Source organism: Mesoplodon mirus, assembly GCF_964341445.2.
Source record: "Mesoplodon mirus genome assembly, chromosome: 4".
Taxonomy (NCBI): Eukaryota; Metazoa; Chordata; class Mammalia; order Artiodactyla; family Ziphiidae; genus Mesoplodon; species Mesoplodon mirus.
Window position 1 is genome coordinate 151,241,152 of NC_138979.1, and position 12,785 is coordinate 151,253,936.

General features: G+C 44.9%; 2 protein-coding genes across 11 annotated transcripts in view; one reads left to right on the forward strand and one right to left on the reverse strand.

The window, feature by feature from the left end:
* SYNE2 (spectrin repeat containing nuclear envelope protein 2) overlaps nucleotides 1-1,418 on the forward strand; it is a 341,983-nt gene extending 340,565 nt beyond the window's left edge. For all 10 annotated transcript variants that reach the window (XM_082616958.1, XM_082616964.1, XM_082616965.1 and 7 more), the window contains one exon: nucleotides 280-1,418. In XM_082616958.1, the coding sequence (XP_082473084.1) occupies nucleotides 280-502 (223 nt within the window). In that variant the 3' untranslated portion in view covers nucleotides 503-1,418. The remainder of the gene's footprint in view (nucleotides 1-279) is intronic.
* An 8,864-nt stretch (nucleotides 1,419-10,282) lies between these two features.
* ESR2 (estrogen receptor 2) overlaps nucleotides 10,283-12,785 on the reverse strand; it is a gene marked incomplete at its 3' end in the record, with an annotated part of 65,072 nt that continues 62,569 nt past the window's right edge. Inside the window, 2 exon segments of the mRNA XM_082618823.1 lie at nucleotides 10,283-10,469; nucleotides 12,213-12,393. Of these exon segments, the coding sequence (XP_082474949.1) occupies nucleotides 10,283-10,469; nucleotides 12,213-12,393 (368 nt within the window).

Genomic DNA, 12,785 nt, shown 5'->3' on the forward strand with positions numbered 1-12,785 from the left:
ACAGCATTACAACACCAGCAATGGGTTCCCTGTCCCACACTCCTCTCCCCTCAACAGGCTTGCTAATGCCACTGTTAAGGTCTTTGGAAAAATTGGTTTTCTTGTTTTCTTCCATTTGGAAGGGGCTGGGCTTCCCTTCCAAAGCTGAATCCCAGCCGTGGGCCCCATTTTAATCTCAGGTCCTGATGTTTGTTTTTACGCAAGCAGGGGGGTCAGGTCACGGGAGTGGGGTTTGCCTCCGGAACCTCCCGATCAGCTCTCGACCTCCTCTGTTGCCAGGGTGCCCAGCCCCACCGGCCCCGAAAGCTCACGGCCCCAGCGCTCCTTCCTCTCGCGGGTGATCAGGGCGGCGCTGCCCCTCCAGCTGCTCCTGCTGCTGCTGCTGCTCCTGGCCTGCCTGCTCCCCTCCTCCGAAGAGGACTACAGCTGCACTCAGGCCAACAACTTTGCCAGGTCCTTTTACCCCATGCTGAGGTACACCAATGGGCCACCCCCCACCTAGAAGCCGGCCCGGCCGCAGCACCACACCCACCAGCCTCTTTGCGCGGTGCCCGACTCACAGCCCCAGACCAATCTGTGGGTGACTCTGAGCATTGGTCCAGGGACCACCTGCTGCGGACACCTCCCTCTGGGCATGACCGGAGAGAGCTCTCTCAGGACCCAGGGCGGCTTTCAAATGACCTTCCCCCAGGGCAGGGAACCTGGGTGGCCATCACCCCGGGCAGTTTGGCAAAGCTTAGTTGATTGGTTTCAGGATCTCTGGAAACTGCAGTTTCCTGAAGAGCCAAGCACTTTGTGAATTCGGATTTGTCAAACCACATTATTAAAATGTAGTGAATATGGTCAGTGAACAGCAGTGTTCATCACATAATACATATTACAGAAACAAGCAAGCAGATTCCGCCTCAGAAATGGTTCAGAAACTCACACGCGCCCTTGGCTGATTGACTGAAACAATCATATTTAAAATATTTAGAGTTAATTTTACTTCAATCAATCAGCAGCAATCTTGGAGCTACAGGTTATAAAACCAAAATGTTCTGCTCAGTACTTAGGTCTGCTCTTTTATATTGCTTTAAATTTTTAAAGAAATTATATTGCATGGATGTGGTTATTTGTGCATATTTTTTAACAATGCAGAATCTGTATGAATAATGTAAACTTTGATTTTTTTAAAAAAAATCAGATTTTAGCTTGAGCTTTTTGACTAATGTACAGTAAATGCCAAACAAACAAACTACAGACTTGATAGGGACATTTCTGTAAGTTAATTTTATAAGACTTTTCACATTTAAAGTGGTGCTTCAGGTTTTGTTTAACTGTTTGGCCACGGGCGGGTGGGGGGTTGGTCCAGAGACTTGAAGCTGTTTGTGGTATGTACAACTCAGATGTTTCTCATTAAAAGAAAACAAAAAAGCCATACTTTTGTCGTACTAGATTATATTACAAAGCAGTTAAACATTATGTGTAATCTTCCATAGAGCAAAAATTATCTTTTAAATATTTGAGGAGATTTACGGGTTTTACAGATTTTGAGCTAAGCTTTATATTCTACTCATTTATCTTTGTACAGAATAACTTATGAGAGCTAGAAACCCACCCCTGTATAGGAGGTGATTACCCCGTGCAGTGAGCCTCCAATGCTGTAGGGGGCGATGAGGGCAGCACAGTGTGGAAGGTGGACGTGAAAGGATCATTTCACCCAGATTTTTGTATTCCCAGCTCCCTCCAGAGTGAACTAACAACACATAGTATTTAACAAACGTTACAGGCAAAGCCGTCTGCTTTCCATTTCCAGCACCACTGTCTATTTCCCACCCAAACAAAGAGTGTGATTAGAAGTTACTGATCCAAATGGAACAGAATTGAGAGCCCAGAAATAAACCCACACACCTACGGTCAATTAATCTTCAACAAAGGAGGCAAGAATATGTAATGGGAAAAAGACAGTCTCCTCTTCAGCAAGTGGTGCTGGGAAAGCTAGACAGCCACATGTAAATCAATGAAGTTAGAACACACCTTCTCACCATGCACAAAAATAAACTCAAAATGGCTTAAAGACTTAAACATAAGACAGGACGCCGTAAAACTCCTAGAAGCGATCATAGGCAAAACAGTCTCTGACATAAATCTTACCAGTGTTTTCTTACGTCAGTCTCCCAAGGCAATAGAAATAAAAACAAATGGGACCTAGTAAAACTTACAGGCTTTTGCACAGCAAAGGAAACCATAAACAAAACGAAAAGACAACCTACAGAATGCGGGAAAATATTTGCAAATGATGAGACCGACAAGGGCTTAATTTCCAAAATATACAACAGCTCATACAGCTCAACAACAAAAAACAAACAACCCAACCAAAAAATGGGCAGAAGACCTAAATAGACATTTCTCCAAAGAAGAAATACAGATGGCCAACAGGCACATGAAAAGGTGCTCAACATCGCTAATTATTAGAGAAATGCAAATCAAAACGACAGTGAGCTGCCACCTCACACTAGTCGGAATGGCCATCGTTAAAAAGTCTACAAATAACAAATGTTGGAGAGGGTGTGGAGAAAAGCGAACCCTCCTACACTGTTGGTGGGAATGTAAGTTGGTGCAGCCACTGTGGAAAACAGTATGGAGGTTCCTCAGAAAACTAAAAATAGAGTCGCCATATGACCCAGCAATCCCACTCCTGGGCATATATCCAGAGAAGACTATAATTCAAAAAGATACATGCACCCCTATGTTCATAGCAGCACTCTTCACAACAACCAAGACATGGAAACAACCTAAATGTCCATTGACAGATGAATGGATAAAGAAAATGTGGTACATATATACAATGGAATACTACTCAGCCATAAAAAAGAATGAAATATGCCATTTGCAGCAACATGGATGCAACTAGAGATTATCACACTAAATGAAGCAGTAAGAAATAGAAAGACAAATACCATATATTGCTTATATGTGGAATCTAAAATATGACACAGGGACTTCCCTAGTGGTCCAGTGGTTAAGACTGTGCTTCTAATGCAGGGGGCCCGGGTTCAATCCCTGGTCAGGGAACTAGATCCCACATGCCGCAACTAAGAGCCAGCCCGCATGCCGTAACTAAAGATCCTGCATGCCGCCACTAAAAGATCCTGCATGCCGCAACTAAAAATCCTGCATGCCTCAACTAAAGATCTTGTGTGCCACAACTGAGACCCAGCGCAAATAAGTATTTTTTTGAAAAATAAAATATGACACAAATGAACCTATCTATGAAACAGAAACAGAATCACGGACATAGAGAACAGATGTGGTTGCCAAGGGGGAGGGGTGGGGGAGGGGTGGAGTGGGAGGCTGGGGTTCACACATGTAAGTTTTTATACAGAGAATGGATAAACAACAAGGTCCTACTGTCTAGCACAGGGAACTATATTCAATATCCTGTGATAAACCATAATGGAGGGGCTTCCCTGGTGGCGCAGTGGTTAAGAATCTGCCTGCCAATGCAGGGGACACGGGTTCGAGCCCCGGTCCAGGAAGATCCCACATGCCGTGGAGCAACTAAGCCCGTGTGCCACACCTACTGAGCCTGCACTCTAGAGCCCACGAGCCACAACTACTGAGCCCATGTGCCACAACTACTGAGCCCACGTGCCACAACTACTGAAGCCCACGCACCTAGAGCCTGTGCTCTGCAATAAGACAAGCCACCAAAATGAGAAGCCCGCGCACCGCAACGAAGAGTAGCCCCTGCTCGCTGCAACTAGAGAAAGCCCACGCGCAGCAATGAAGACCCAACACAGCCAAAAATAAATAAATAAATTAAATAAATTTAAAAATAAAATTAAGTTAAAAATAAAGCCAGAAAAAAAAACCATAATGAAAAAGAATATGAAAAAAAAAAAAGAAGTTGTTACTGACCCAGTTCCTCAGTTACCTGCTCTTAACCTGCATCTCTTGACACTCGGGAGACACCATGGACTCGAAGCAATCTCGGTCCCTCTCTCCTTCTCTGCAAAGTGCAAACCTTGGGGAAGCCAAGGAAGCTTGTCAGTAGATGAAGGCCATATTTCAGCACTGGTGGCCCTTCTGTGGGTCAGACACCCCAGAAAGTGTGCAATTCACCAGTAGGGACCAGCTGAAGAGAACTGTCTTTACCAAATTGTTGGAAGTGATATGGACACAAAGGTACTGCTTTACCATGCAACCTCAAAGTCTCTTTTAACTCTGAAATAATCCATCTCTTTTCATGGATTACAATAACCGTAGAGGGAAATTTAAGTGAAAATATTACCCAAACTTTTTCTTTGAGCCATTGAGTTGGTTAGAAGGTCCTTGCTCCAGGTTCTCCAGAGACAAAAGGCAGAATATCTCTACCTCCTTCCCTTCTTTCCAGCCCAAAGGAGGTGACTACTCTAGAGACCTTTTCTGCCTGTAAGGAGGGACTCTGGGGCAAGTCCAAGTTGCAGAGAAAGGAGAGTGTCATTTGCATTTTCAAGTCTAATGATGCACACCAACTCTCAGGATAGAGGCCTTTGAGTCTTGAGTCTGTACTCCAGGCTTCTACCCCAGGGAAGCCTTCCTTCACCCACAGCTCAGTGTGTTCCCCAGCTCTTGTTATGAAATAATCTGTGTTTTACACCTTCAAGAGATTTTACATCTTCCATTCCCCACGTGCAAGAGAAATTTTCAAATGACTCTTGGCATTAAGTTAGCGTCAGTATGAAGGAATTACTTTTCTCTCCATCTCTCGTGGGGTATAATACTAATTGACTCAAATGAGGTAATTACAGAAAATTACCCCCCAAACTGATGCATTGCATATCAGGATTTTCATATTTGTGAGCTGCATTTTACTTGAGCATACAATGCCTTTGGTCATAAATCACAGGTGTGAGATTACTCAGCTAAAGATTAAATTGCTGCTGTTTAAAAAGTCTTCAGCAGTTTAAGTCAGAGATTCTTAACTCTTGAAATTGTATGTAAGCATTTTGTTTATGTACCTTTGTCCAGGAAGAGTCTGCGCTTTTCATCAAATTCTTAAAGGGCTCTGCAAACCTAAAACAGAATAGAATTCAGAATAGAATGGGAACACTGACTACTTAGCCTAATTACTGAAAGTTCTTATACTCCCAACAAATACATTTTTAAAACCAAAATTATGAAAAAACACTTTATTTAGCTTATGTCACATTAAACTTCTTTCTGCAACAGTTCCATAGACATTAAAGGCACACAGCAAAGAAAAAGTAGTACCTGGAGGAATGGAAAGCAGGTTTCAAAATCTGCTTTCACACAACAGCAGACGTTCATTTGTCCAAAGGCCCAAATTTAAAAGCCTGCTTAATGGTACAGAGCATTCATCTGAAAAACATGACAAGTTATAGCCAGCCAGTGGGCTCTGAGGTACACAGGACCACTGAATAACAACGTTACAGGACCTACAGTCATGGCACTTAGACACCCAGCACAGAAAGAGAAACACAGCAGCACAGATCGTAGAGTTACAGGAACTGTTCTGGGCTAGCGTATCGTCAGAGCTTTGTCCTTCCCTTAAAGGAAGCCCACCACCACATAACACTGACTGGCCCCACAAGTGAACAGGACCCTCGGCATTCAAAAAAAAAAAAAAAAGAAAAAGGATCCTTGACTCCAACGCAACAAAAAGGGTTATAAGAATAACACTGCAGAGAATGCACATCTTTGAGCTACCACTTTGAGCCAAAGTTCCAGCAACTTGGAGAGCTGTAAGGAATAAATGCATGTGTTTTGCACTGCAGTAGACTAGACTCCACGGGGAAGCATCAGTGCCTAAAAGGTGTGAGAATTTTACACAGGTAAGTTTCCAGTGAATCTACTTCACAGCAACACATCTGGGGAAAATGATGATAGGAGGAGGTGACGGCAGTGCCACCCACGAGCTTTGAGCCCAGGATGGGAGGGTAGGAATGATATAATTCATCTTGTTTTTTCCCACCTGTCATGGCTGCTATTCTGTAAAGGTTCACACAGACCCCATCTAAGCTGAGGAGGCAGAGGGTAGAGTAGAATGCAACCATAATGTAACCGTCTCTCCTCTAAGCACCGAGACTCAGCTCAAGCAGCAGACTCCTACGGAAGCAAGTCTGTAGCAGGAGCAGTGCTGGCCAGGCAGGCAGAAGACCTGAATTCTGGTCCCAGTTTTGCCGTTAAGTAGTTTTATGACCTTCAGCAGGTCCATTTACCCCTCCGGGCTTTAATTTACACGTGTACAAAAGATGGGACTGAACTCTCTTCTACAGGGTGTTCTGGAAACGAAGCCATTTAAACCAGAGTAGCCACGCATGTCAGATTGCATTTGATGAATGGATTCTGCAGTCTAGAAGTATTCTTTAGTTTTTTTAAACCGCATGATTACTTTCAGCTCTGTCACTTACTCCCTTGTGTGACCTTGAGCAAGTTTGCTTAGACTCTAGGTTCCAGAGCCAGAAAACTGGGCTAACAGCAGTTAGTATGAGGATTAAATATGAATGTATGAGGCACTGAGCACTGTGCCTGGCACACAATGTTCCACAAATACTATTTTCGGGTACTAAACAATATTTTTATCATTTCCTTCATATAACCTTTATTATGTCTTTTTAAGATTTTTTAGCAGTTTAAAGAAATGTGTCAAATCTTAAATAAAAGTGTTTCATTTCAAAATAGACTAGAAACTGAAGGTTCACCTTTGAATTTGAAAAGGTGTCAATATATGCAAGTTTCTTAGCAGATTTAAATAACAACCAAACTCGGTTTTCACATGCTAGAACATTCTAGAAGTGCTTCAACATAGCTTATAGATATGAATATATAATGTAGCTCTGCCAAGAATTGGGAACTGATATTTTTTAAGTGAAGCTGAAAATAATTGGTCTTCCAGCTGAGTTAGCAGAGGAAGTAATCCAGATAAAGACTGTCTCACTGAAGAGCTTTTGTTGATTTTGCATTGTTTTGTTTTTAATAGTTAAGACCCTCCAGAAATGTTCTTGAGCTGACAACTTAATCTGCTGCTCCCACCACAATTTTTGAAGATAAATCTCTTCAAAAATTATTTTAGGGTTGAATCCTTTGTAGTTAGTCCTGGTGGACACTGAGCATGTGACAGGCCTGAGGCCACAAGGAGAGGATGTGGTGGGGACGTAGGGAGATGCAGTTGGAATGTGGACAACTCACTGTGCGGCTCTCCTGGGGTGGCCCATGTGGGTCCTTTTCAGCAGCTGCCAGCTCTCCCAGGAACCTGTGTGAACACTGCACTAGTGGTTTCTGTATTAAGAATATTCCATGTTAATTATCATTAAAATTTGTCTATATGATTCCCATATTAGACACTCATGTTTTTGGAATTTAGCTCAAATCTCACTCATCTCCCACAACTAAGTTTGTCCTATTAAATGATCACTTACAAACCAAAATGTAGGAAAGGAATCTCACCATACGAGTCTAAGGCAAAGCTGAGCATCCTTTTTCCACAATACATAAAATGTAGTTGGGTGGGTTATTTTTTTTCCAATACTCAATTTAATTCTTGTTTACAGTTGTCAGGTCCTATCCTCTCTAGTTAATTCCTTTTAAAAACTGAACTTGAAAACACTGTGCTTAGCTATGGGAGAAATTTAAGTTGCCCATGGACCATCTGGGTGGGTAGATACCCTCCCCCAAAAGAAGACGTTTAAAAGAAAGCACTATGTTTTGTTTTGTTTTTTAAGAAAGCACTATTAAAGAGAAATGGCTAATCTTTAAAATGGACATGGAGGGTCTACTCAAAACCCAGAAAAACAGCAGCCTGACTTTGCACTTTGTCATCCTTAGAGGACACGTTTGGAGCAGCTGGGAACAGATTCACACACTTCCTCTGAAAGGGGGAAAGGGCCCTAGAATACTCAAAACAAAGAACACCTTTAAACTATAGACCTTATTATCTCAGCTGCCTACTTGGCCCAGACCCCAGTCTAAGAGACAGCCTTGCACCAGGGCGGCCTCTCAGGTTGGACTTACTGACCAGTTTCCTCAGCACACCTAGGTGAGACCACAGCCAAGAAGAAATGACCAAAAGTGTTACATGCTCCTCATGGGCTAAATCCAAATGCAGTGAAACAAGCAGCCCCAAGAAGCATGCAGGAGTGTCTGTGGAAAATGGGCAGTGGGCACTGGAGGAGTTTTCATAAGAGCGTGCACCGTGCAGATGACACACGGTACGGCACAGACAGGTGCTAGGACACCTGAGACAAATCGGTTGCCTACCTTGGCATCAAAATCCAACCTGCAAAACTTCACTACATAGTAATGGGGTTGCGGCTTAGACATTCTGTTTTGTTTTGTTTTGTTTTGTTTTTTGCTTTTTCAACCTGGTAGTCTCTTTTAGAAATACAATTAAGAGAATTTCATTGGCAAACAACTGCTCACGGCTGCCTTCCTTTGCCTCCCGCTTCCCACTCTCTAGCTTCCATCCTCTTGTTTGTCATGGGGGCTCCTAAACTGGCTGGAAAGAAAGAAAAGTGACCTGCTGAAAAATACTGGTTCCCTCGTTCCTACAAAATCAAATATATTTGCTGTACTCAATCTTGCTGAGGCTGCAACGAATCACTAAGAATAATTTCAAATCAACCCAGAATACAGACAATGGTGTGTTCTCTAGGTACATGGCCAAGAGTTTCTGATACAGCTTTGCTCAACTTTTTTAGTAAAACTGCATTGATATCAAAATTAAGAATTATTCAAGATCACACTGGCAGAAACCAACCTTATTGAATGTAATCTTCCTAATGACTTTGGTTTACTGTGGCTATAGCACATTTCTGTATTTACTATTTTCAAAAAGAAAGTGTGTTTAATCTCCTATCACAAGGTAATTTTTAAAAACATTGCAAAAATCACACGATTATTTAACTACTCTCTTCCAAAGTATAGATGTAACTCGTTTTATGCATTCACTATGTTCCTGAAAATTTGTATGAAAATTTCAGTTTTTAAAAATTGAGTTAAAATTGTAATTTCAAAGGAGCTTTGTCACCGTGTCCTATTTATGTTCCACTTGGAATAAGAACTAATATTTTACTAACTTTTTATTTCACCCAGCCCACCATATAAATGTTCTGATAAGAAAATATTCTAGAAGAGCCCTAGGGTATAAAAGAATTTTCTTGCTATAAATACTTACCCTAAATATTTCTCTTTTTTAAATAGAGTTCACAATCTTGTTCAAGTGGTACGCTCACCCCGTCTATACGGTTTGGCCCTGAACCTGACACACTGATGTGTGTGTAGCTGTTCATCCTTACGTGCAACACCATGCCTCACACACACAGCCTGAAGTGTCCCTGTCTCCCCTGGGTGGCTGATGTGGCACTTGTGGCTGCCCCAGGGGAGCACTGTGGCTGTGACCCACACCCACAGGAGAAACCCCATTCCTGCAAACACTGGTCCTTTCTCTAGCACACACACTGGGCCCCTTGGGACAAGAGAGTTTTAACAAAGGGCAATTCCAGGGGTAGGGGTATTTAAATCTCCACACTCCTCCATGAAGGTGATCACACACACACACACATACAGACACACAGACACACACCAAGTAATTTGTAGGCTTTCTGAATGCAAACCAAGAGGGGTGGACCTGCATGAAGGCGGCAGCAAGGTCTTGGGGGATGAACGTGGCTCACATCTGAGCTTGACCACTGGTTCCCCATGTCACATTCCCTCTGGCCTTGGATAGAGTCACAGCAATATGTGACATCTGTCCTCACAGGCCTGTGAGGTAGGTGCATGGAACCAGTTAGTTGACTGCCGTCGTGGTTTTCAATCCTACGATCAAGTGGTCCAGAAGGCAGCATACAAAGGGCTAATTCTGCAGGCAGGTTTAGTGACACAATAAGCCTTAGTCCCCTTCCTGTGCATGTGCCACATTCTCTCCCCTTTCTACTTGACAACGCTTCCAAGTCAGATTTCCACCAGTCATTCCAAAAGCTGTAAGAAGATGTTTTCCAAAGGGTGGGAGGGAGATGGGAAGTGAGAGGGACCACGACGAGATCCAATGAGGCCAAGCAAGACGTAAACTCTGCACTCAAACGTGCCCCCCGGTGACAAGGAGCACTGGCTTTCTCACCCTGACTCCTGGGAAGTAGGGAGGTCGGGGAAGGATGGTATTGAGGGGCCATATGAGGGGTCACACAGCAGAAAGCCGATGAAGCCCGCCCCCTCCTGATGGGGCTCACGGTTTGTGCTGGAGTTCACGCTTCAGCCTCTGACCTCCTCTGCAGCCTGACCACACCTCAGGGCTTGGCCATCACTGAGCCTGGGGGTTCTGGGAGCCCTCTTTGCTCTCACTTTCCTCCACCAGGCTGCACTCGGACCCTGTGACCGAGGACTTGCTGCCGCGAAGTGTGTGGGCATTCAGCATCTCCAGCAGCAGGTCGTAGACGGGGACCACATTTTTGCACTTCATGTTGAGCAGGTGTTCCATGCCCTTGTTACTAGGGGGACAAAAAGGTGCTGAGATTCCTTCCTGAAGCAGCCAAGGGAAGTCTGACATCTTCCCCGACAGAGCCGGTCCTCCACCCCCACCCCCGCGCTTCTTCCAGCCCTTTGCTAGCTATGGTTCTTGCATCTGTCTCCTCCAATGATCTACACGTAAGGACAAGTACAATGTCCTATGGACCTTGGTGTCCCACCACCCACCCACAATGGCCTGATAGCACCGGCACATAGTGCGATGGGGTCCTGCTGTTCACCATAGTTATGTCTACACGGTCTTCACAAACACTGAACCATTGCTACTGGGAGAAATACAGGGTTAGGTTCTGAGAGGTCCTGGTCCCAACATTTTCATTAGCCCATTAATACATAACCTTGTTTCTTCTGAGTTATTGTTATATAGACACTTTATTTAACACATAGAGTCCATTCACTAACATTTAACTCGGCCTATAGCACTAAAATTCATGCCTGAACAAAGTGTATCTAACACGTATATTTTTTCTGTAGGGACATCACAGATTTCTTGCACTTAGGAACACTAGAGATCACTTCAGCACTATGCTTTGGGTCATTTTTAGACAGTGAAATCCCCAACAAAGCACAAAAACGGCAAAACAAGGCACTAAATAGACCACGTAATGGACCCTTGTTTGCAGTATGAGAGCAGAAACGAGAAGGCAGAGCAGCACTTCGTGTGACCCCTGCTGGTGACGTAAGTGTGGGTAACTCACATTTTTTGCCACGCTGCACGTGGCCTCGAGTGACCTCAAAAGTGCCATGAGTATTGATGTGGGGGTTACAAATAAATTTTAGCAAGCAGGCAAATTCATAAACAGGGAATCTGTGATTAATGAGGATGGACTGCTTCTGCTCTGCAAATGGTCACGTGCTGAGTAATCATTAAAGAGGAAACAGAGGCAGAGGTCATTTCCATTTCCTCCCCCTTGGTAAAATTCTCGAGGGGTCTGTTGTCCTTTCTCACCACCCCTAGGCTTCCCTCCTCCTCGAGGGAGTACCTACCTTCCATCCTCATGTCCCCTCGTCCAGCCCCATGGCAGGGCTACCCTCCTCCCAGGTGACAGCAAGCACTGAGCCGCATGGTACCAGCATGAAACCATCATCACACACCATCCCCCTCCACGAGCGCACACAACGTCCATTTCCTGAATACTCTACCCACGCCCTGCCTTCCCAAACCTACTGGGCTCGCTAGTTCTCTTAGGTCTCGCTCTTAACATCCTGATGCTCTCGTAAGAAAAGAACAGCTCTCGGGGAAGCCTTTGTGTACCTCCCCAAATCACCAGCCTCAGAGCTGATCTAGAGGAGCTGGGTTTAACCTCTTCAGGAAAAGACCTCAGGACCCCAGCCCTGGCTAGTGCAGAAAGAGGTGGCAGTTCACTGTAGGAGAGGAACTAACTGCCCCTTTCAGAGCTCCATAAACAAGCTAAAAGCCCCAGCAACTGAAAAACAGATGAGCCACACGGGACGCCATAAAAAGCTCCTATGAGTACCATGCCACATTCAGTGCTCGCTGTGGCCAGTCTTTGGTTACAGGTGTGTGCGCTGATGATGCACCCCATTCTCCTTTCAGGGGTTCTTTTCCCTTAAAGGTGGCAATTCTGCCTTATCCATCTCAAAGTTGCAAAACCCTTTTTCCAAAGCTCTTCACCCTCCTCTGGGCATGTGCACAGCCCCCTCCCACCACGCACCCCGTGGAGCGGCCCCCGCAGGGACTGTACCTGGCGTGCCTGACGTGAGAAAGGAGCATCAGCAGGTTAGCCAGGCGGACGGACTGCTGCTGGGAGGGGATGCCGCTCTTGGCGATCACCCAGACCAGAGCATCCGTCACAGAGTTCAGTAGATGAGCCAGTTTCCGGCTGCTGTCAGCATCCTGGGGTGCTTCAGCTGAAGGGTACACACCTGGACAAAGCATAAAAAAAAACCGTGAGTCACTGCCCTGAGAGGAGAAAACGGAAGTCGTGTGCTCAGCCATTAGGCATGCATAGGTTCTCCAGGAGGGAGGCCAAAGCGATCTGGGTTGCTCTGACATCTGCATGTCTGGTGAAACCTTAAAAGCATGGCTTCACCTGTGCATGGTGCCCTTGTCCCCCAAGAGCCAGCCCTGTCACTGAGCTGGAAGGGAAAGCCTTCCAGCTGAATGCCGGATGAACGCAGGCAGACTCAACGGCCTCTCAGAGGGCCCCCTGGCCCAAAAGTGTGGCCTTGCCAAGCAGGAAATGTATCTAGTTGCCTCAAACCATGACATGGTGTATCTCAGCTGCAGCAACAAATACCCACATGGAGATGGTCAG